Source organism: Cricetulus griseus, chromosome 2 (assembly GCF_003668045.3).
Source record: "Cricetulus griseus strain 17A/GY chromosome 2, alternate assembly CriGri-PICRH-1.0, whole genome shotgun sequence".
Taxonomy (NCBI): domain Eukaryota; kingdom Metazoa; phylum Chordata; class Mammalia; order Rodentia; family Cricetidae; genus Cricetulus; species Cricetulus griseus.
Window position 1 is genome coordinate 287366760 of NC_048595.1, and position 25219 is coordinate 287391978.

General features: G+C 48.5%; 1 protein-coding gene across 1 annotated transcript in view; it reads left to right on the forward strand.

The window, feature by feature from the left end:
- Positions 1 to 6255: 6255 nt before the first annotated feature.
- Tmem181 (transmembrane protein 181) overlaps positions 6256 to 25219 on the forward strand; it is a 39221-nt gene continuing 20257 nt past the window's right edge. Inside the window, exons 1-4 of the mRNA XM_027401078.2 lie at positions 6256 to 6411; positions 14652 to 14755; positions 22883 to 22938; positions 25006 to 25096. Of these exons, the coding sequence (XP_027256879.1) occupies positions 6404 to 6411; positions 14652 to 14755; positions 22883 to 22938; positions 25006 to 25096 (259 nt within the window). The 5' untranslated portion in view covers positions 6256 to 6403. The remainder of the gene's footprint in view (positions 6412 to 14651; positions 14756 to 22882; positions 22939 to 25005; positions 25097 to 25219) is intronic.

The window sequence follows — 25219 nt, forward strand, 5'->3', positions numbered from 1 at the left end:
AGCCACAGAGGCAGGACTCTGTGAAGTGGAACACACTTCCCTGGGACTTGAGCCTTCTGGGACCCACAACTCCCGTCATCTCACGTTGCATCTTCCATTTCCCTCATGGCCACATCGAGTGCTGTGCTGCAGGCTCATCCACAACACCGCCGGTGTCCCGGGCCTGTCCTGAGCCTGCAGTGGCAGCAGTGGGAGCCGAGTGCCATCAGACCTCTTGTTTGGTGGTTCAAACAATTATAATTATTTCTGTGAGGGCCTTAGGGTGAGCACAGTATTTATTTACTTATTCCTGACCTTTAACCCTCTGCAGTCATGCTGGCTTTAAATTCATGATTGTTCTGCCTGAGCTCTCCCAGTGCTGGTATTATAGGCATGAGACACCGCCATGGTTTTTCCTTTTTAAATATTGTTTTTATTTATTTATTTTGGTTATTGTTTATTTGTATTCACTTTTAGGTAGAGTCTTACTATGTTGCCCCGGCTGTCCTGGAACTCACCACATAGATCAGGTTGACCTCAAACTCAGCAATCTGCCTGCCTCTGCCTTCCACATGCTGGGTGTTTTTATTTTTGAAGTGTGTGTTGTGGGGAGGGAAGGATAAGTGTGTGTTGTGCATGTGTGAGTGTGTATTTTCACTTTTGAAGTGTGTGTGTGGGATAAGTATGTGGCATATGTGTATGGGTGTGGTGTGTGTGAGTGTGTGGTATGTATGTGTGGCATATGTGTGCAGGTGTGGTGTGTGTGTGTGAGTGTGTGTGTGAGGGTGTGGTGTATGTGTGAGGGTATGTGTGGTGTGTGTGAGTGTGTGGTATAAGTGTAAATGTGTGTGGTGTGTGTGAGGTGTGGTGTTTGTGTGGTGTGTGGTGTGTGTGTGGTGTGTGGTGTAAGTGTGTGTGGTGTGTGTGTGTGGTGTGTGGTGTGTGTGTAAGTGTGTGTGGTGTGTGTATGTGGTGTAAGTGTGTGTGGTGTGTGTGTGTGGTGTGTGTGTGGTGTGTGGTGTGTGTGTGGTGTGTATGTGTGGCATGTGGTGTAAGTGTGTGTGGTGTGTGTGGTGTGTATGTGTGGTGTGTGGTGTAAGTGTGTGTAGTGTGTGTGTGAGGGTGTGGTGTATCTGTATGGGTGTGATGTATATTGTTCAGGTGTGGTATGTATACAACTGTGGTGTATGTGTGCAGTGTGTGCACACATATGTGTACACAGGAGCCTCAGGAGGACTTTGCTGTCCTGTCCCCTCACTCTCCATCTTACTCCCCTGACACAGGCTCTCTCACTGAATCTAGAGCTAAGCTGGTGGCCAACAAGCCCCATCGATTCTTCATCTCTGCCCCATGGGACTGGGGTTACAGGGGCCTGCCTACACAGTCTTGCATGGTTTTTCTTTAACTATTTTTTTTAATTTAAATGTTTTTTCTTAAAGTTTCCCCCTTCCCTATCTCCTATATCCTCCCCACCCCCTAACCACCCAACTTTATGTTCTTTCTTGCCTGACTTTTTACATGGGTCTTGGGATCCAAACTCAGGCACTCATTTTTGCATAGTAGGCACTCCTACCCATTGAGCCATCTCTCCAGCTTCCCCAAACTCTCCCCTGGCCTTTTGTCTCCAGTATCTCTCACTGGAGATCACCTATCACCAATCGTCTCTTAGCCTGACTTGGTCAGTGTTCCCCAGGGATCCCCCTGTCTCTGCCTTCTTAGAGCTGAGGTTACAAGCTCACAATTACTATGCCTGACTGTTGGTTGTGGATTCTGGGGGACTGACTCCAGGTCCTCATGTTTGTGTGGCAAGCCCTTTGTCAACTGAAACATCAACACAAACCCCAAGGCTCTTTCTAAAATATCAGTTATCTCATAGTTTCTCTTTTCCTATTCCAAAATGTCTTAATACTATCAAGAATGCCTCCACAACTTTAAAAATTAATGTGATCCAGATGAGCAATGTATGAAAAGTAAATTGTAGCAAACGGATGCATTTGAACCATAACACCCTTCTAGGAAAGGGTGTCAGGAGGCAAGCTCTCCCTAAGCCACCGCCTTAGGCCCTGTGTGCAGGTAGACATCTCTAATACCACCACTTATGGTCCAGTGTAAAATAAGTCTTTCCGCCAAGCCTCCCAAGCCCTGCTGCCATTTGGGTGCTTTTCGCCAGGCCGCCCAAGTTTCACCCGCCGCTATGTTAAGGTCCCAAGTAACACAGAGAGACTTATATTAGGTGCTGCTTGGCCAATGACTAGGATTTCTCATCTGTTAGCTCAGTCTTAATTATCATAAATCTATATATTTTTATAAGACTTATCTTATCGGACGCCAGCAGAAGCATCTTGTCTTCCCAGGCTCACATGGTGACTCTGTGCTTTCTCCTACCTTTCCCAGAATCCTCCTTGACTCCTAGTCCCACCTATCTTGTTTTCCTATTGGCCAACAGTACTTTATTTATCAACCAATAAGACAATCATATACACAGAAGGACCTCCCCCATCAGTCCAGGTTCACTCTCAGAAGTCCCCCAGGTCTGTTGGCCCAGGCCACTGCTGTGCCTGCTCTGGAACTTTCTGTACTCCATCCTCCCCTACCCTGTGTGTTCTTGAGTCGTTTGCTTTAGTCCAGAGCCAGGAAACCAAGGGAAAGACCCCATCTGTGTGTTCAAGGCCAAAGCAGAGGATTTCTTTGTGACGATGGGCACTATAGCTGGGCAGATCCATCCTGTGCCTAGGACTGGCTCCACCGCAGCCTTCCCTGCCTCAGCAGTTTATGGACTGTTATGATCTAACTGAGCAGCCTTTGACTTGTTACACAGGAAACCGGTTGAGCTCAGGACTGTCCATCTGTCAGAAGTAGGTACTTATGCCTGCCTGCTCTTGCTTTCCCCCTTCTTCTCCCATCAGAGACCCCCATTGTGAGTGCTGCCTCTGTAATGGGGGGGCAGTGGGAGCCAGTGGTCACTCCCTGTCTTGCTCTGCTCCTTGTGGAATGAAGGAGCCAAAGAGAACTTGGAAAGAATGCGGCGGCAATGCTGTGTTGTTTCTGTTGTCTCCATGCACCTGCATGGCCAGTAAAGAGCCCCTTTAGCCATTTGCTCCAGGACAGCATATCCACTGTGCTTCTCCACCCAACCTCAGCAGGATTCCAAGGTGGGATTTCAATCTCTAAGTGAAGCTAACTGTATCACTGCCCCAGGTTTGTCACTCAATTTGTGACTGCCCTGATGATTCTAGAACCTGCCCATGTTCTGGAAAGGGCAGGTTGACCTCTGCGTGGTCTCGTGGCCACTGTGGAGACTGGAAGCTTCTGCAGGTGGCCAGCTTCTGTATCCTGGGGACTGCAGAGGAAATCACTGTTCTTCTCAGGCCAGTGCGATGGGAGCTTTGTCATAGTCCCCAGCATTAAGAGCCATGCCCGTGCCAGGGATAGCTAGGGGCACTCACCATCACTTTCTGCACGGATGGCACAGCAGCATTTATGATTGTGGGTTTTGAGCATTAAAGGGTTTCTTACAAGGATACAGAGAGTATCCACAGAACTGGAGCTCAGAGATGCAGCTGGCCCCCAGGAAAAGCGGCAGTTGATTGAGTCCGGGGGGGGGAGCGGGGAGGTGGCTACAAAGCACCGGTCCCAAGCTGCACTTCAGACCTGCTTTAACTGGGTTGAGGTTTCTTAAAGCTCCCCAAGTGGCCTCACTTCAGCACATTTTGTGACCCACTGTCCCCAGCTAATCTGCTCATCTGCTCCTTTGTTTCATCTTCCCCCCTCCCTGCCCCGATCTTGGATCAGTGCTAGGATTCCCTACATGTGCTCAGGTTGCCTGCTCTGCTGGAGGAACTCACCCTCAGGTAGGCACTCACTGAGGTTATCTCAGAGACAAGGCTGGAGCCTCAAGAAAGGACTACTAGTCATTCCCACATGTCTCATTTAGCATTTCCATAGCAACCCCCATTTCTAAGTGCAGGATCCCTTTAGCTAGTTCCCCAGATCTGGACTTGCCCAGACTCATGCTGTCCCTGCTTTGGCTTTCCACCTTGGTCCTCATGCCACTCTGCTTCCCTTGTCCTGGAGGAAACTCACACATATGGTTCCAGCCTCTGCCACCACAGACCCTGGCCCATTACTGCTGACAAGGGAGACTCACTTGTCACTTGTGGGCTGCCCGGTACCTACAGGCACTGGCCCTAGGTTGTTTGCCTGGGATGAGTAGTCATACCGGATGTGTAGGCAAAACCTTAACCCATGGGCCACAGATGACAGGATAAGCCAAGAGACGGTGGCTTCTGGACTCTGTTTCTGGCGGTTTCTCTGGCACTCTCCTGTAGACCAATCAGCCACGTGTGGTGGAGCTTCCAGCCACCTCAGACCCTTCCAGTGTACTCCTCTGCCTCCCTCCCTTTGTCACCTCTCCAGGTCCCTGTTCTTGATGGAATTAACATGGAGACTGCTGTCCCTAGTTCTGTTCTTGGCGGAACCAAACTAAGGACATTTTTTTTTTAATGTTAAGACAGGTTTGCCTGGTAACTCACAGAAACATCCCACAGCAATAAAAACCAGGGCCCAGGCTGTGACTTGCTCTCAAGCTTTGCCTGCATCTGAGGGGTCTCTTCAGGATGTGGTGTAAGCATTTTGATGGCTTGGATCGGATGGGGATGGATTCTGGTACTTGAGAGCCACAGAATACTGAATGTTGCACCTCAGATGGAAAGGTATTCTGGTACTCAGGAGTCACAGAATACCTCAGGTCATAGTTAAGCGTAACAGCTTACAGTCCTGCTCCAGGGATAGGCTTCCCCAGTGTAACAGCTCTGCTCTGGCAGGAGAGGTTGTTACAGTTTGACTCAGGTCCCCCCCCCCTCCTGAGTGGTGGTAGGGAGGAGAGTTACAGCCCTGCTCTGCTGGCTCCACTCCTCTCTGCTTTGGCTCCTGGAAAAGTTGTTACTTCTCTCCTCCACTCCATTCAGGCTAAGGAAAGGTTTCACCCAAACCTCATTCAAGAGATTTATTGGGAAGGAAGAATCCAGGAGAGTGGTTGCCCTCTGCCAGGGTGGTAGAGGACAGCTGGGCAGCCCGCACAGCCACTAGCTGAACTGGCACAGGGTTTATATATGGCTTCTTAGGGGGCAGAGTTTTTTCCAGGGAGATTTCCAAGGTGGGAATTGGTCAGATTTCAATCCCTGAGATCAGATTGGCTTGATCTTATGCTCAGGGATTGGTTGTTTTTTCTGCAGCGGTTTAGGGTCAGATTTGGCTCTGGTTTCAGGGCCAAAGTGTGTTTCTTTCACTGGTCCTTTTTAGCCTTTTGGGTCTAATTTTAGGGCCAGGGTGTATTTCTTTCACTGGCTCTGATTCCAGGGACAAAGTGTGTTTCTTTGGCACTGGTTTCAGGGTCAGGATGCATTTCTTCGGCTCTGGTTGCAGGGCCAAAGTGTGTTTCTTTGGCTCTGCTCAGGATGTGTTTCTTTGGCTGGACCTTTTTTTTTTTTTTTTTTTCCTCTGAGTTTGGCACTTTCAATGTTTATACTATGAAAAGTCTCCAGTCAAGCAGAGCCACCAGCTCACCATAGTCAGAAGGTGAGGGCACTCACTGGCCCCTGCCTTCTTGTCTCTGATCCCATTTCGAGAAGGCATCCCAATTCTCCCAGTTTTAGAAGGCAGACTGGTATACTTCTAGTCAGTCAGCAAAATCCTCCTGAATCACTTGGCTAATGCTCATGTGCAGTGTCTTCCGTGCTAGGCTGTCAAATCTTGGAAGGAGTGAGGGCACATAAAAAGTGGTGAGTGGCAACAGCGGTAGGACTAACATCCGCTTTACCCTGATAGATTGGGGTTGATGAGTTCAAACTCCTGTATCGCGGAAGGCAGCAAAGGTGAAGGGAGATACAGGAGTTGGCCTGAGTCGTGCAGGCTGAAGGATGAGACGCTGCACTGGGCATGCTCGTCTCCCTCAGCTACTGGATTGGGCATTAGTTTTAATGGTTGTTAGAGAGACGCAAGGTTCTGGCACAAGTTAACACCTTAACACAGTAGCAAACTTTAGAGAGATGCTAACAGTTCCTTGCTTACTTCCTCTCTCCTTCGGAGATGAAGAAAAGAGGAAGCAGCCATGACGAGTGTCTGGGGACTTGGACACGGCCTCTGGGGTTTCGTGCTCTTGGGTGGTTTTTGGCCTCGGAGCTGGGCTATCCCCGACGATCACCCACGTGACAGGTGTCCAGCGCGATTGCTGCGGGAGGCCGCTCCGCCCCGCTCGCCCGCCTGCCCGCCGCTTCCGCGCACGTGACTGAGCGTCGCGCTCTGATGCGTTTTCCGCGGCCGGCTGCTCGGCCTCGCGGGTGGCTCGGGCTGCGGCTACGGAGGCTGCGGGACGCCGGGCGGGCTCGGGACGCGCCGGCGGGGGCCGAGGGCCCGGGGCTCCGAGATGGAACCGTAAGTGGTGGGCCGTGGCTTGGGCGTGGGGTCCCGGGGCCTGAAGTTGGGGTCCCCGGCTCGTGAGCGCCGCGGGGCTGCGGGCGAGCGCGAGCAAGTCTCAGCGGGGACCGGCGGAGAGGGCTGGCCCGTAGCTGCTCCGCGTCCAGAGTGAGGGTGCCGGGGCTCGCGCACCCGCCAGCTGGAGCTGGACTCCCAGCTGCGATCGGGGTCCTCAGCTGCCCCAGACGCGCTTCTCGGTGGCGTTTGGTGACGTGGGCACGCCGGGGCTGGCTCAGCCTCGTTAGATCTCTCTGCTGCTGAGTTTTATACGAGTTTTACAATCTGCTGACTTGGGGCCCGAGTCGCTCTGTGAAGTGCAGAGATTTTTTAACGAGGAAACCCGAACCCCAGGGACGCCATCCCTAAAGCTGCTGTTGACGCAGCTGTCGCCTGGGTGTGCACCGAAGTAGCGGTGAGGGAGTGCCTGGAGTCGGGGGCGGCGTGGAGGTTGAAAGGTGGCCTCGGGCGACCGGATGCCATTCTGAGTCTCATTCGGGGTTCTGGGGGCAGCAGGGTAACTCGGGAAGCATCTTCTCAATGCAAGAGTTCACGGTGGAAAGAGGTCTTTCCTCCTACTTCCTTAGAAGTTTGACTTCGGTCACTTCAGCCCATGGAGGCAATCCTGACTCAGGTGGATTAGAGGCCAGCTGGAGGTGAGTTAGCGCCCCGGCCTCTGCACAGCTGCAGGGCAGCACTCAAAGGTAGTCTTTCTTGCCTCTTGGGAATGGTACCTTCTCCAGGAGTTAGGGCTCTGTAGCGGAGGGGTAGCTGCTTGCTTCAGGGGTGTTTTCCCAAGCCTGGATCTGCTTGGCAGGACCCCATCCTTAGAACTTTACGGCGAGGTAGGGGGGGTCAGATGATGTGGGAGAGATGGGCCTTGATCCAGGTCTGAGACCCAGGAGACTACACTGTGTTACAGGACAAGGAACTAGACCAGAGGAAAGCCATTACTAGGGGAAGGTCGCTGGGAACTATTGCAAACTGCAGCTGTGCTAAGGGTTTGTCACCTACAGTGTGGCAGCCCCGGGCATTTGCTGTCTGGGAGGCAGGCCTTAGCCTATGATGGGCAAGAGGATAAATAAGAGTGGTGTATATCTCTTAGGGTAATTTTTTTTTCCTGAATTAAAATGATGTCTAAAAAATTTAAAGAAAACTTGAATGTTAACTGTGTGGTAGAGACTGTTGTATCCCCTTTAAAATTCTGTTTTATTTTGTTTATGTGTGAGTACCTGTCATGTGTGTACTGGTACCCCAAAAGGCCAGAGGAAGATGTTGGGCTCCCCAGAGCTAGAGTTACAAGCACTTGTGGGCGGTGGGAGCCAAACGGAGGTCCTCTGGAAGAATAGCACTGTTACCTCCCGAGGCTCCTGGCCAGCCCCTACTGTGTTACTTTTCATTCATTGTTTTATGAACTTTCTCACCACTATCCTCCTGTAGGGGCTTTACTCATATTACTCCAAGCTACAAGTAAGGGAAAGGAAACAGGTGTATGGGAGTCAGCGAGTGTCTGCATGTAACTCTTAAGTCTCCCTGAGACGGACTGTAGCTTCCTCAGTCAGACTCCAGAGCCCACACTCTTGACAGCAGATGGCAGCTAATGTGTGCCCGGTCAAGGATGCTTGGGAACAAGGCTTCATCCTCCTGGCAACTTTGGGCGCCTGTTTCCTGGATGTTACAGTTTAGGGGCCCAGCATTGTAGAGAGGCAGACAGCGATTCGCCCCAGGTCACCCTGCTGACCCACGGTGGAGAGGCTTTCCTGCCTGGGTTCTGGACTGTACAGCCTGGCACTGGGCTATCCCATGCCCATCACACACGTGGCCTGTGTGATCAGTGTCTGGCCTTCCCCGCATCCTCCTCCTGTTTGGCTTGGCAGGATGTTCGATGACCTAGCCAGAATGTATCTGGGTGCGAGCCACTGGGCTTGTGGCCCAGGGAGACTAGATCTTTGTTGGTTAAAATGTGTACAATTGTTAGGCCTTGAGTGGCCTCATGATGCCCCCTTTGGAGGTCTGCTCAATAGTTTGCAGTCTATTCGACTTAGCTGATTGGAGCTTCAACCTTCAGGTTTTCCCCTAGCATTTCTTGTCAAGTATCAGTTATTTAAAAAGATGAAGATGGTAAGGAACTGTAGAGAGTGTGAGGGGATGCTGTGTGCATTGTGGGTTCAGATTCCACCTCTACCTCCTGCTGCCCCAACTCCTCCTCCCACTTCTCCCTATACTAAATGGCCTGCTAATACCTGTTCCCCCAGTGGCTAGCCTGGTATCAAGCAGGTACACAGGAAATGACAATTTTCCCTCTCATTGGTGGGGGCTGGCTAAAGGAGCAGAGACTTTTTACACAGTGGATTTTCAGAGTTATCTGTGCCAGGGTCTAAATTTTGTTTTTTCAAATGTAAGGAGGAAATCTGGGCGTGATGGCCCATTCCTGGGGTTCTGGTAGTGACTGGGAGGCTAAGGCAAGGGGATCTCTTAAACCCAGTGTATGCGTCTAGCCTGGGCAACAAATTAAAATCCTGCTTGAAAAATGAAAAGTTGCAGAGCAGGGTGGACCATGCAGAGAGAGGCAGGTGGATCTCTGAGTTTGAGGCCAGAGAGTTCCACCTAGCAAGCTCCAGGTCAGCCAGGGCTACATGAGGAAGAAAACCAATAAATAAATTATAAGAAAACAAAAGAAATGCCTCCCCCCAGCAGAGAAGCAAATGTACAACTGATAACTAACATGATTGGTTATCCTATTAGGTTTTTCACTACATTACTCTAAACCCTTTGTTCGATAATTCCACAACCTGTAAAACAGCCTTCCAAGCACTCGGCTTATCCCTATCCCAAGAGGGAAAAAATGTCACTCACATGGTAGAAAGTGGGGATCCAGGCTTGTGGGCATCAGGCCAGTACCTTGAACCAAAGGAGACATTGTTTTTATGCCAATTGCAGGAGAAAAAATAGACTCAACTAAAATGTGAAGTGGGGTGAGAGATCCAAGTCTCCTTTCCCACTGAAGTGGGGAATCTGGGCATTGTTTGACCAAGTAGCCAACCAATTGTCCTGTGTACTCTTTCCAGTCTCTGTTTTCCATACATGAGTGCATGTCTGCCTGCACAAAGTGCTCGAGTGGAGGCTGCAGGTCAAGGCTGGCTGTCTCCCTCAGTCACTCGCCACCTTACTTTTAGAGATGGTCTCTCTCTCACCAAATCTGCAGCTCACAGATTTGGCTAGAATGGCTGGCCTGGAGCGTCAGAAATTCACTGGCTTTTTTCTGCCTCCCCAATGCTGAGATTACAGGTGTGTGCTGTGCTGAGCATGGATTTATGTTGGTCTCATGCTTGTATGGCAGGTACTTTACCACCTCCCCAGCCTTGTAGCTTCAGTCTTCTCCACATTCTAGTGGCTTGAAGAGAGAAGTCTCGGGAGCGAACCTGCTTCCTTTTAGGTGATGCTTTGGGGTTCTGTAAAGGTGATGATGGGTTTGCCCTCTGCAAAAAGTGTAGCAGACTTTCTTTTGGGCCACCAATTAGCTCTCAAATCATGACATGGAGACTAATTATTAGTTATGAGTGCTCTACCTTAGCTTAGGCTCATTTCTTGCTAGCTTTTATAACTTAACCTGTTTCCCTTCATCTACATTTTTGCCTCTGGGGTTTTTACCTGTTTTTCTTCTGTGTGTCTTACTATCACTGCTTCTTGTGTCTGGCCAGGGGCTGCCTGGCTTCCGGCCCTGGGCATGCCCCTCTCATTTTCCTTTATTTTCTTCTTCTCTCTTCTGCCTAGATTTCTCCTTCTACTTATTCTCTCTGCCTGCAAGCCCTGTGTCTCCCTCTCCTGCCTAGCTACTGGCCATTCAACTTTTTATTAATCCATTCAGGTGCCTTGGGCAGGCAAGGTGAAACAAATGCAGTATATCTTTGCATAATTAAACAAATACAGCACACCTTTACATAGTTAAATATACCACAACAGTCAAGCCAGCACCATGAGGTGCTCACTCACGTAATCCATGCAGCTAAGTCCTGCCTTGTCATTGACTTAACAGCCCGTCATGAGTTGTCATCAGTTCTTGTCTCCCACCCTCTCTACCCACTGTTTTATGGGCTATGAGGGGCCCTTGTGGGAGAGAGAAGTGCTTAGTGGACATAATGGTGGTGACAGGGACTCAGAGCCACTCAGCCAGGCCATGGGGACTGGACTTTCCAGCTGGTCAAGCCAGGATGCTCCGTGTGCCTGGTGAGCCTGATCCTTGAGGATTGTGTAGGTGTTAGATGGCCTCTGAACCACAGTGACATGGAGCTGCTTTGCCTGCCTTCAGTGTAGAAGACAAAACTGCCAGATGCCACTAAAGGTGACCTAGGGAGAAGATAGTTACATATACAGTAGTTGATTGTTTATCATAGCAGGGAATGTGGTAGAACCCAAAGGAAGAAACCATAGACGAGGGCACAGAAAGTAAGAGACTGGAGACTCAGAAGTGATCAGATGTTTATCATGCACAGTGCACATACTTGGAGCAGCAGGCAGCTCCTGGCTGGGGTGGGAGACCCTAAGAGGTGGTCTGCTCTTCTAATAGTGGCTGGGGTCTCTCACTTGAGGAAGGAGAGGTACCTGGGGGCTGGCACTGGTTGATGAGTCAGTGACAGTGGGCAGGGCAAGGCCTGCAAGCAGGGATCCATATAACTGAGTGAGCCTCGAAAGTGTGTTCAGATGCTTCGAGATAAGTGCTTTCCATGCCTGCGTGAGCGAGATAGGGGCCTTCCATGCCGTTATACAGTTCTGAGTTTCATTTTTAATTTTGTTTGGCTGGGGGGGATAGGCATACTCTTAGGAAGCATTTGACTGTCTTGTGAAAAGTGGCTTAGCCATTAGCCGATGAAAGTGTCATCGGGCACTTTCTTAATGTCTCCTTACTCGGCTGCTTTCTCATCTGCTAAGTGATCATGCATTGAGTGGCACGTTTGTTTGTTTATTGAGAAGGGGTCTCTCTGTGTAGCCCTGTCTGTCCTCAGGCTTGCTACATAGTTCAGAACCTAGAGAGAGATCCACCTGCCTCTGCCTCCTGAGTGCTGGGATTAAAGGCGTGTGGCACAATGCTTGGCCACAAGGGTGCATTTTTAACTCCAGTTTTAAAATCTAATCTTGCTTTGATTTCTCTGCCTCCAAGCCTCTGCTTTAGCCTTTGTCCAATGAGCTCTCCATTTTCTTGGTCTCTGATCTACTAGCAGGATCGGGTCACTCTGAACACAGTGTAGTCGTAGTTCACAAATGGCTCTGAGATTTCTAAAAGCCACTTTCAATTCATAGGAGAGCGGCAAAGACAACACTGTTCCTGCACACCCCCCTCCAACCTCCCCTGATCCGAGCGCCTCATGTGACCTGGCACATTTATCTCAATTGCATCATTAACACTGGTGAGATCCTGTTAACTAACTCTGTTTGCACTGTTTCCACCACCCAGTCCATTTAGCTTTGTGTAAATTTTGATTTCTACATGGAAATGTCCTATGCAGTTGCCTGGAAGCCATCCCTTCCTTTCAGTATTAAAACAAAAACATATCCAAACACACTGTGTAAATAAATAGACACCTGGGTCACAGGGAGGGACAAGAGGGACACTTGGTCTTCTTCCAGAACTGGCATTCCATGGGCCTTTTCAGATGCGCATTAACTGGGTCCTGTTTCTCAGAGCCTCCTCCCTCCAGGGAAGCCACAGGGGCTGCCAGACAGCATGGCTGTGACAACCTGGGCAGGTCTGTCACCTCCGGATCTCAGCTTCCCTATCTGTAAATCCGAGGTGTGAACCCAACTGGAAAAGACACACCTGTATGCTGGACTGCTGCAGGGTGAACTGAAAGCCAGGGTCACCTTCACAGCTCTAGCTCTCCCATTCGCCATCCACCACCTACCTCTGTAACATCCTTACCATCAGGTGAAACTTTTGTGATGCAGTAACGGGCCACGCTGGCTGGTTTATGCCAACCTGACACAGCTTAGAGTTATCAGAGCGAAGGGAACCCCAGCTGAGAAAATGTCTCCATCAGATCGGGCTGCAGGTAAGCCTGTGGGACATCTTCTTAATTAGTGACTGATGTGGGAGGGCCCAGCCCATTGTGGCTGGTGCCATCTCCGGACAGGTGGTCCTGGATTCTATAAGAAAGCAGGCTGAGCAAGCCGTGATGAGCAAGCCAGTAAGCAGCTCCCCTCCATGGCCTCTGCATCAGCTCCTGCCTCCAGGTTCCTGCCCTGGCTTCCTTTGATGACAAACAGCCAAATAAACCCTTTAAAGTAATGAATCCATGTACCTAGGCCCTGGTCACTCATGTTTAACTCAGAATATACTCTTTCTTATGCCCTTTTGGAGTGAGAACTGTGTTTTACAAAGAAATCTGGCTCCTTCCCAGAGGCCAGTTCTATCTCTGATACACGAGGCCCTCCCGGCCCTTACTCTAAGCCAGCAGCACACTCTCGTTTCACTAGCTTCTCCTGTCATGTCAACAGGTGTCTTATGGGTCTCTGTTGGGGCCAGAGTCCCAGGGAAACCTCCAGGCTTTACTCAATCTTTCAGAAAATGCATGGACAGTGGCCTGAAAGGCAGCCAGGCCACCCAGGGGACTGCACAGGGGCCCTACTTAGTCAGCAGTGCCACGTCAGAGTGGCAGTGGCTCCCAGGCCTCACCTTTGTCTGTGCTGAGTCTGCCCAGCCCCGTGGCTGACTGACTTCCTGCCATCTGGAGTCTCAGGCACATGTGGAAGGAAGGGGTGTGCCCTGTGAGCACAAGTCAGCAACCTTACCCTGACTCTCCAGGCCACACCTCTGTCTGCGTGGACTCTGCCTTCCTGTTGCTTTCAGCTTCCAAGTCAAGCAGCAGGACCACAGGTGCAGCCACTCTGGAGGGCCCAGCTTTGTGCCTACAGTTTGCCAGCATTTTACAAAGCTGAGTGTACTTAGAGATTTCTCTGGTGTACCCGCCTAATACGCTACATGGAGTGCTGAACAGGAACATTTTCCTCTGTGTGTGTGTGTGTGTGTGTGTGTGTGTGTGTGTGTGTGTGTGTGTGTGTGTGTGTGTGTGTTTTTAAAGATTTGTTTTCAGGGCTGGAGAGATGGCTCAGAGGTTAAGAGTACTGACTGCTCTTCCAGAGGTCCTGAGTTCAATTCCCAGCAACCACATAATGGCTCACAACCATCCCTTATGAGACCTGGTGCCCTCTTCTGGTGTGCAGATATACATGGAAGCAGACTGTTGTATACATAATAAATAAAATCTTAAAAAAAAAGATTTGTTTTCATTTTAAAATTGTGTATGTGTGCAGGTATCTGTTGTGGGGGTATGTGTAATTTTCCACTGAGGCCAAGGGGGCATAAGATCCCTTGGAGTCGGAGTTACAGGCAGTTGTGAGCCACCTGATGTGGGTTCTAGGAACTGAACTCGAGTCCTTGGCTAGAGCAGTACATGGCTGTAACCGCTGAGCTCTCTCTCCATGTTTTGTTCTGAGGGAAAGTGTCGGTGCATGCTGGGATCAAGCCTGTGAATGGCCTATGCTCCTGTAGGTCACAGAGGGTTGTAGGCCCCTGATGAGGAGTCAGAAGCTCTCTTCTGGGAAGGGTAGGCTGCTCTTCACCAGGGTGGGGGCTTCTGCTGGAAGCTCTGAGGGACTCTTGAGTGTGAAATGGCTGGTGCCTCTGGTCCCTGGCATTCTCAGTCTGGGCATGGTAGTGAAGGCTGTATGGTGGAGTCAGGCTCCTTGTCAGTCTGAGCTGTGTCTACCGTGGCAGCTAGAAGTGGGGTATGTAAAAGGTTAGGTCACTTCTGTGGTGTGGTGACATTTCTCCTTGGCATGGGACAAACAGTTCATTCTCCAACAACGACAAGAGATGAGTTTGGTCTGCTTGAGGCAGGCCAGAGTGGCAGTGGCTCTGATGCAAGGCGTACAGTTGATCCACTCATGAGAGATTACCTAGGTCATTTGGACTATTTAGTAAGGGATGGTCAGCTGGTTCTGGATCAGTGTGCTTCTGAGGCCAGCACCAGGCTGAGGAGAAGTGGGCCCGATGCAGCCTGTGGTGGTGCTGGCCTGGGGAGGGACTGTGTGAGACCTGACCGTCCTCACTCCTGGGGAGGGACTGGTGAGACCTGACTGTCCTCACTCCTGGGGAGGGACTGTGTGACACTTGATGGTTCTCACTCGCGGCTTCTGCTCCACAGACTGGCGCCCATGCGGCTCTACACACTCTCTAAGCGTCACTTTGTCCTCGTGTTTGTCGTTTTCTTCATCTGTTTTGGACTGACCGTCTTCGTTGGGATTGAGGGTAAGTCTTTCTTTTAATCATTTTTCCATTTTCAGTCACCTTAGTTTGGTGCTGCCAGCCCAGCTGTGCCCTCTTACTCCAGCCAGGCCTCAGTGTGAAGAGAGATGAGCCTTCTCTCTGAGCCCACAGGGCAGGAGATGGTCATGCCCTGAACCTTGTCTTCTCAGGAGGTGTAGCAGGCACATTGGGTAATGTAGGCATGCCGTCCTCAGCAGCCAGGCAAACAGCCTGCCTGGGTCAGTTTGTCAATGCTGGCAGCTTCTACTTCCTGCCTTTTATTTACCATATAATTTCTTCTTCTTCTTCTTCTTCTTCTTCTTCTTCTTCTTCTTCTTCTTCTTCTTCTTCTTCTTCTTCTTCTTCTTCCTCTTCTTCTTCTTCCTCTTCTTCTTCTTCCTCTTCTTCTTCTTCCTCTTCTTCCTCTTCTTCCTCTTCTTATTCCTTTTTCCTAAATAAGCCAAACTGGCTTTGAACTTGTTATGTAGCCCATCCAAACATATCTAGAGTCATTTTGTGACCTGGGGGATCCAGAACCCACTGACTAAGGGAGAGACAGACCATGTAAAAATCTAGGTTACTAGGACTCGGGGTGTAGAGGGTTGGACTGGTGACATCTCAAGCTCCAGGACTGTGTGATGAGCACCAGGCAGTAGAAACTGTCCTAGCAAAAGAGCCACATCTTAGTGGTTTTTATCTTTGACATCCTCTAGGATTTTGTTTTTGATGTGTATGTGTGTATGTGTGTGTATGTGTCTGTGTCTGTGTGTGTGTGTACGTATCTGTGTGTGTATGCGTGTGTGTCTGTGTGTGTGTGTGTCTGTGTCAGTGTGTGTGTGTGTGTGTGTGTGTGTGTGTGTGTATCCAGATGTTGATGTCAGCTATCTTTCTCTATTACTCACCACCTTATACTTTGAGGTAGGCTCTCTCACTTGAACCCAGCCAGCTCACTCTGGGGACCGTTTCTGCCCTCTGAGCCCTGAGATTGTAGACAGGCCTTTGTATTGCTCAGCATTTACTTCAGTCCTCATGCTTGAACCTCAGGCTCTTTGCCCACTGAGGCGTTTCCCCATCCCACCCCCAACTTTCTTTTTAACAGTCACGAAACAGATCCACAGAAGCTGAGTGGTCCTCACAAGGTTTCAGAGACTGGGGTCTTTTCTGTCTTATCTCCAACATGGGCAGGAGGAGCCAGCCAGCCTTGGTGAGATAGTACTCTCCTCCATTTCTTTTTCCTCTTAAGTAAGATAGCTTGTTCATTGAGGGTAGTTTGTGGCAGCTGTTGTGAGTGATGGATGCACTTAACACTGAGTGTGAACAGCATTAAGACTTAGTTATATTCCAGAGGTATTTGGACCTCAGAAAGCTAGTGTCTTAATCTCAACTGAAGTTTAGACTGCTGGGTGGCTAGAGGAGGCTGGAGGCAGAAGGTGGCCATTGGGATGTTCTGTGCCTTGTGTTAATGAAAATGACACAGTTGTGACCATAGCAACTATAGCCAACTTCTTCTCCTTCCTGTTAAGTCACCAAGGATTAAAGTTATATTAATCATAATCCAGGGTTTGTCCATTATCTCACATTTCAAACTGTCCTTTCATATTGGTAGGGGAGGCATTAATATTGCATGCAGTCTCAGTGGGATATTAGCTAGCTTTTGTTTCCTCGAGCCACTCTGTCTCAAACACCCCAGATTGTACCCAGCCTTTACTCTGAAAGGAAGATGAAAATTGATGCCCTGAGGTCAAGACAGGGGTGATGTCAGTCTCCCATTACTTTTTTTCATCATTCAGATTACTGTCAATCTTCTGGAAAGCCAAACAATAAGGAATACATGTGTGTGCGTGTATATGCATACATACATATGTACCCATTATATTATTATAATTAGATCTCGTTACTGTATACACTTATACAGTATATATTTATGATTATAAATATAAACATTTGTGTTTATATTAAGGTATAAATTATTTATAATATGAATAATTATTAATAGTATATTATTAGATCCAGGTATAACTATGAGGTATAGTATATACTGTATGATTATATAATATGTGATATTATTTTTATATCTATGTAAAGTAAGAGAACTGGCTCACACAGTTCTGGAGTTAAGGAATCCATAGGTCTATAGTCAGCAAGTGGGAGCCAGCAGAGCCAGTGCATCAGTCAGGGTCCAGGGGCCTGAGAACCAAGAGGTGATTGGTGTGAGTCCAGGCCTGAGTGTCATGGTGGTGACTTGGGTTACTACCTGAGACCGGGAGACCAGATTCTCCTTAGCTTGTCTATTTAGACCTCAGCATGTTGAGGAGGCCTGTCTTCCCTGAGTCAGGCAGTCTGCTTTATTCAGACTCCTGGCTGAAGCATGAATCTTACCCAGAAGTCCTCACAGACATGTGGGAGCATGAGAGCGGTGTTTAATCAAGCACCCTGTGCCCCTCTACCCCCACCCTGCCCAGATTAGCACATGAAAGTAGCTGTTGTTAGCACTCTCTTCTTAATTACTTTATGTGGCAATGTTACTATTGGAGAGTTGGGGAGAGGGGGAGTTTAGCGACCATTGTGTTACTGCTTTATTCTGCAGATGTGGAAACTGAGGATCAGAGTGCCTGGTTAACATAGAGTTCAGGTGTCGGTTCTTAAGACTTTCCCAGAAGCCAGAATAAGAGTCCACTGGTCTTGGAAGTCTTGCTGCAGAGTGGCCCTCTTCCTACATGGAGACAGCCTTGCAGCATTTGCAGGTGCCTCTGAGACAGGAAGTTGTGCTGGTCAAGGCATATATACTATACCAGCATGGTCTGGATTGGATGGAGGGCTGTTGGCAGAGGCTGGGGCAGTCTCAGAGGCAGCCCAGAGAATTGGCATCGCAAGCTAAGAAAAGTCTCACTGTGTAGGCCAGGCTAGCTTAAAACTCGCTATGTACACCAGGCTGATGGGAATTCATAGCGATCTACTTGCCTCTGCCTCCAAGTGCTGAGTTTAAAGGCATGTGCCACCATACTTGGCAAGAATAATATATTTTAGACAAATCCAGCTGTAAATTAATTTTAAAATCACTTAAGGGTAAAGCCCTGAAGAATCGATCAGTAAGAATCAGAGATGCTAAGGATTCTAGGAAGATGGTAGTGTGGAAAGGAATGTTTTCCCACCGTAGCAGTAGAACCAGCCATAGCAGTAGAACCTTGCTGGAGAGCTACTTTGGGATCCTGGGGTCTATTGGAGGTTTGTAAATCCTTGGGTAGCAGCTGGACATGACACTGCGACTGATTTTAGCCAGTATGGCCCTGAGTGCTGTGGCAGGCTCTCATTCCCGTGCTGGCTCTAAAGCAGACATCTTGGTTCAGGTTCCGAATCCGTCTGCATGTAGCTTGTGGGAGCTAAGGTGGACAAAAGGACTCAGTCCTCCCTAACTGGGGACCTGAGCTCAGTTGTTGCTTCTGGTCATAGCGGTGAAGCAGGGAATATAGTCATTGCCGATGTACTTGGGACCACCATTGTTGCAATCCCACCCCCATCCAGCAGAGGCAACACCCAGGGAGTTAAAGAGCTAGCTACCCCTTCTCCTCCCACCCCTTCATGGACCTCCTTTCTTCCCCTTGGGAACCAAACATTCAGCAGCATAGTCAGGGGAAATTACACAGTCACCACACCTGTCCAGAGAAATGCAGACAAGAAAACAAACCCAAGAAGACCTTAAATTAACCCTGCCAGCTGCTCGTCAGCAAGTCTACAGTAACAACAACCAACCAGGCAAAAAAAACAAAAACAAAAACAAAAACAAAACGAAACCTCTGGGGAGTGGGGAAGGCCTTGACTTCCAGGCCACCACAGTGTTATATTTAAAGGCAAAGCCAACTAAGAAATAATAAAGTATGGCCATCAAAAGAAAAAAAATGTAAATATATGAAGACTCTGTCCCTGAAACCATGTGACAGATCTGCTAGACAAAGGCTGTGACAGCTGTCTTAAAGAATAAGAGGATGGTGTAGAGGAGCCAGAGAGCAATGCATGGTGGGAATGCCAGGAAAGGGAGAGAGACCAAAAGGAATTTCTGGAGCTAAAAGGGACCATAGTTGAATTGAGCACTCGGCAGAAAGATAAAAGCAGATAGGTACAGGCAAAACGAAGCATCTGCAGACCTAGGGTAGGATGTTGGGCACGGTGAGTCTGAGAAGCAGATCGGAAAATGAGGGGAATAATAAGCAGAGCCTAAGGGGACTTGGGGCCACCATCAAGTAGACTGATACACACATTGTGGGAGTCTCAGGAGAAGAAAGAAGAGGCAGGGAGAATAGCTCCCAATTTGATGAACGGTGAATAGCTTAATGAGCTCAGGGGGGCTAAATTTAGTCTCATACCAAGACACTGCAGCTGAACTATGTAGGAAGCCTAAACCAGATGGAACCCTGCCTACAGCAAGAAAGAGGAACTCATTACAGATAGAAGATCCCAGTGAGGCTGCCAGCTCTTGTCTAAATTGTTCGGGGCAGAAGGCAGACTGATATATTCAAAAGGCTGAAAGAGTTCTCAACCTGGAATCCTGCCTAGCAAAAATGTTCTTCAAAAGCGAGGGGGAGAGGCTGAGTGTGGTGGCACAGGCCCATGTTAACAGAACTTGGGTGTCTGAGATGGGAGGATCGATCATGTGTTTGAGGTCAGGCTACGTAGTGAGATGCGGTCTCTGATGAGAATGTGGGAGTGAGAGTAGGCCATTCCCAGGCGAACTAAAGCTGGGGGCGTGGCTGTCCCCAGCCCTGTGCTACTGGTTGCTGGAAGGGAGCCTGCAGGTTGAAACACATGTAGCCTAGCAAAGGTGAATGTTGTAATTATAAAAGCTCACATTATTCCCACGTCAGTGTGAAAGCCACTTTCTGTTTTCTGTATTACTTAGAGGCTGATGTTTAAAAGTGCATAATGTAAAAGCTGTTCTTATTGTGCATTTGCAAGACAAGGCCTTGTTTCCTACATAAGAGAATAAATCATTAGCAGTATTTTATAGCTTGGGGTAGAAGATAACAAAGACTGTAACTGCAGCTCAGTGGAAGAGTACTTGACTACCTAGCATGTTCAAGGCCGTGGGTTTGCAGTTTGATCCTCAGCATGCCCCTCCCCATAATGTGCAATATGTGTGCCTGTTCGTGTGTGTACATGTGTGTGTTCATAAAGAACATGTTGTCACAATTGTTGAAAGATAAGAGTTTTTGTGTATCATTGGTACTAAACTGTTATAAACTCTGATCAGAATACAACTCGTGGGTGTTAAGTGAAGAACTAAAAGCTGTGAGACTAACAGGAAGCAAATGCATAGCAAACAGAGGGTTAGAGGAAGCAGGATTGAGCCCTCCTAACCAGTAACTAAATCTATGTTGATTAAATTCTCCATTTAAAAGGCAGAAGTAGGTAGCATAGATTAAAGTATAGCATGAGGGGCTGGAAGATGGCTCAGAGGTTAAGAGTGCTTGCTGAGTCCAGATCCCAGTGTATACCTGCATCCCCACTACTGTTGGTGGGAGAAATGGAGACAGAGGATCACTGGGGGCTTGCTGGCTTCCATCCTAGCTGAAAAATGTGAGTTCCAGGTTCAGGGAGAGATCCTGCCTCAGAGGACGAATGTGGGGGGTGATAGAGGAGGACACTTGATGCTCTTCTCTGGCCTCTGCGCGAGGGTGCGCACGCGCGTGCACGCGCACGCGCGCGCGCACACACACACACACACACACGCGCGCGCGCGCGCGCGCGCGCGCGCGCGTTCATAGATATATGCACCTCCCCTCCATGTATACACATATCACATATACTCCACAACACGTGTGCACATGCACACATATAAATACATGCACAAATATGACACAGACTGTATTTCATCTATAGAAGCCTTCTTTTCTAACCAAAGACAACAGATGGGTTGAAGAGAAGGGGTAGAACAAATATTCCATATAAATAGTATCAGATGATTCTCCCTGTGATTTCTAAATAATCAAAGGCAAGGTCATGAAAAGGTGTTTGTATACTTGTGTTCATAGGAACATATCCATAATAGTTAAAATGGTGAACCAGTTTACATATCCATTACCAGGGAAGTACATCCTTGTAGGTATCCCTGAGGGCCCCCAGATCCTTTGGTAGTGAGGACAGGACTGGGCAAGAGCAGTCAGCAGGCATCAAGCAGAAGCCACTGTCAGGGCAGGTGGCAGCCATTTCTCTGAATAAGTTCCAAGAGATTGTTAAAGTCATCCAGTGGGTGCCAGAGCTGCTCTTTGGGTTGTTTAAACAGCATGCAGCGGTAAGGAAAATGTGACATGTGCTACAGCTGAACGTTATTCACTCAAGATGGCTATTGTATGACAAAACTTTCCCTGGGGAGACACAACACTCGCTCTAGATAGGGATCCCACGACAGACCAAAGTATGGGTACCACCAAAGTCCAACGAGGGGCTCCTTATAGGAGCAGAAATGATAGCTGCACACTGCACAGCCTGCTGGCAGCTCAACAGGTTAGCTTTCCAAGTGACTCTGGTCTAACCACTTTCAGGCAGCCAGTCTGACCTCAGACTCTGCAGCTGTTCTCTCTGGCCTCTTCTTACCTCATCTCTCCTTCCTTTGAGGACTCAGGGCTGTTTTTTTTTTTTTTTTTTTTTTTCTGACTCTGGTCAATTTCAGGGACTCCCTTAAGCTGTTTTGAGTCACTCACCTTTCTGTTTAAAGAGATGCCCTGCAGGAAACTGTCACACAGCCAGTGGCAGCTTGCTGCCAAGCCTCACAACCCCAAAGGAGGGCACCAACTATGTTGAGTTGTCATCTGATCTCCATCTGCACACTGTGGCACACATACACACAAATTGTAAAAAGGGAAGAAATAGACAGTTTAGACACATTGCTGTATGAGTCGTGAGGACATTATACTAGATGAAATAAGCCAGTCAAAACAGATTTGTGATTCCATTCAAGGTACACGAAGAGGGTTACCAGGGCAGGGAGGGGTGGAGTGCCAAGTCAGTTGGTGGGGCAGACTAGGTTTTACAAGAAGAGTTACAGAGATGGATGGCCATGTCTGCACACTACTTAATCCTGCTGAATTGTACTCTTAAATGCGCTTAAAATAGTAAGTTCTTTGTGTATTTTAATCGCAGTAAAATTGGGGAAGAGAGAACTTAATAAAACATCTATCTCAAGAAAGCCCTATGTCATGCTTATGCTAGGATATCTGTCACTTTGTCACTTCTGCTTAATATTTCTAGATGGTTGGATTAATTGGATGAATGTGTTAACTTCATTTTGAAAGACCCTGGTAGCTCAGGCCCCCAGGATCTCAGCCCAGGATCAAGGCAATCCCAATCACCAGGTAGAGGCGAAAACTTGATGCAAACAGCACTAGGCTTTATTGCAGTTGGTTAATGAGCTAACCCCATGTTATCTCGGGCCTTTCATCCATCCACCATGGTGGAAGGCTGGGGAAAGACTCTGAGAAGCCATGGGACCAAGTTCTTATAGGGCAGCATAAGGAGAGTGTCTAGGAATATGCACAGGCTCAGGATTAGTGTGCCTGCAGGCTTGGAGGACTTGCCCTGTGTTGATTGGCCAACTGGTTGTTATGGTTCATAGGCCCTCCCAGGGAGGTTCCTATGCTCTGCACATCATTGCTGTGCACTTGTCCGTAAAGCATGCCCAGAGCTATAAAGCATAGCACCACCAGCTAACTTCTGATTGGTTCCTTGCCACGAGGCAGGCATCTGACCTAGTGACCAAGGCATGGTCAGGCAAGCATGTGTTAGGCTGTTATGGCTGCCGAAATGGGGAGCTGGTCCCTTCAATTTCTTAGTAATATTTCACTGGGGCCATGTACAATAGAAAGAGCCCAGTAGAGAGCCCAGGGGAGGGAGTCTATGGAGATCCCACCATGGTGTGTTGGTTGTTCTGCTTTAATGTTCATGGAAGGTGTGTCCCCCAGCAGAATGCACGTCTATTCCTTGTTTGGGTATTTTTACCTACTTATATAAAATCTCTTTTAAAAAAGTAGGATCAGCACAAGAGATCATTTGTGTCTACTGTCTAAGTCTTTCTCACACTTAAAATCAGTAAGTTAACTGCTCTAATCCCTTTTCCCTTCTCTTCTTTGTTACTCTTAGGACCCAAAGTGATCCAGACTTCTGCTGCTAATTTTTCACTGAATAATAGCAAAAAGGTAAGAACTGCATAAGCATCAGAGGTTCATTATAGACTTGGAGTCACTGTGAAGTGGCCCTGCTGGGAGGGTCTGAGGATAGACTGCCCTTGCCCTACTCCTGATGCTCAAGCAACACACAGTTCTCATTTCATGTTAGGCTCTCGTCATCTGAAATTCCCATTTCTAGGGACCTTGGTGTCCTCCGAAGGGTGGTGGTGGGAGGACATTTGTGTTCCCTCTTAGGGAACTGCAGCTCAATTCCAGTTGGGGTAACCTGCCCTGATTGCTCATGTTGGAAAATCCTGGTGCACTCACATTTTAACAATACTTAGGCATGGGACCCTTCCTTTAAAAAGCTTAATTGGGTATTTGTGTGTGTGTGTGTGTGTGTGTGTGTGTGTGTGTGTGTGTGTGTGTAGACCAGAGGTCAGCCACAGAGTTTGGTCCTCAGGAGCTGGCAACCTCTCATTTATTCATTTATCTATTTGTTTGTTGAGGTAAGAGTCCCTCCCTGGACTTGGCCTTGCCAGCTAGGCTGCTGGCCAGTGAGCCCAGGAGGAATCCTCCTGTCTCTGCCTATGCAGCATAGAGATTACAACTGTGTCCCAGACTGCTGGATGCCACCAGGGCAGAACTCAGGTTCCCATGCTCGCAGGCGAATCACTTTGTAGACTTTTTTGCCGTGTTTGTCCAGGTCAGGGCTAATTCCATGTCCTCTCCAGTGGTAGCTGCTCTCTTTGTTGATTGGGTTTCCCTTCGTAAGCACATTGTAAATGAAAGTCTGGCCCCCCCTTAAATGTACCCTGATTTATGGCCACCTTTATGGAAAACAAGTTCTTTGCATTGGAGAAGTAAATAGTAGGTTCTCTGTGTGTCATCATAACCAATCTCTGTGAACCAAATATGGCGCTGTGAAAACACAGCGCCATGCTACACACAGTTTCAGTGTCGTTGTTTGATCCCTGCTGCTCTCTGGCCTACCTTCTAGGGTCTCCTCTTACAGTTCTTTGTTTTTTTGTTAAGTTAAGGTCCCACTTTGTGGCCATGATTAGCCTGGGCCTTGATGTGTAGATCTTGAACTCACAGAGATCACCTGCCTCTGCCTCCTGAGTGCTGGGATTAAAGGTGTGTGTCATCATGCCTGGCTATCCTTATGATTTTTAAATGGGCAAGGAGAAAAACTGTGTGCGTTTAGCTGTTGCTACTGCCTAGGAGCGACCTCTGGGTGGCCAGCCATCGAGGTTTCTTTGTATTCATTATTGTCTTGAGTTGTGGTCAGCGGGTCTGGTTTGGTTCTTGACAATCATGGCTCTCCCAGTCTCTACTCTCAGGGTCTCTCTCTCTGCCGAAACAGTCATCCCATGGAACTGAGGGCTTCCATGTGAACATCTTGTTTTTAGAAAGATATCTTCCCCCTACCCCATAACTTCTATTCCTCCATGGCTTTCACCCAAGTGTGGTCTCAGAAAGTTTGGTGGAGACCCTGACAGCCTGAAAACAAGACAAGACACTAACCTCCACAGTTGAGACCTTCAAATAATGCTGGCTTTGGAAATGTAGGTAGGCTTCTTCCCCAGCTCCCTCCACAGCCTCTGCCATGGGACAGCCTCTGCCATGTGTCATCACTGCTGTGTTTTCAGGAGACACTGCAGAGGCAGAGTGACCACTGTCCTCTCATTTTCCTCTGTGGGTGAATTAAGACTTCTCTAACCTTAGAAGTAACAAGCATCAGCCAGTGGCATACCCAGGCTGCCGATACTACAGAGATGGTTATGGAGACACATGGTGTCAGGAATGTGAACGCTGTTCCCTGCTGTCCCTTACTACCGCGTGCCTCATCAGTCTGCCCTTTTTAGTGGCCTCCTGTGGGGTTTAGCAAGTTCTGGTGGCAGGAAAGAGGCAGGCAGGCAGTGCAGCTGGTCCTTTCTTTAGGAGACTGATTCCTCATGTTCTCCAAAAGGAAGCCACGCAGCTCTGTCAGGACTCATGATCCCAACTGTGTGCAAAGCATGTTTTATACATTAAGATGAGGTGTTCAGGGATTCTGTGAACAGGGAATGTGATGACTTTGTTTTTCTGCTTCAGCTAAAGCCAATTCAAATACATTCAAACCCACTGTCTACATATAACCAACAACTATGGCTGACGTGTGTGGTTGAGCTGGAGCCCTCAGAAGGTAGGTATACAGCCTGATACATAGAGTGGCTTGTTGTGTTTGGTCTAAACTCTCATTCTGAAGAGGTGGAAAAGACTTACAGTATTGGGGCACACACTGCAGATATGTGTAGGAAGATGCCCA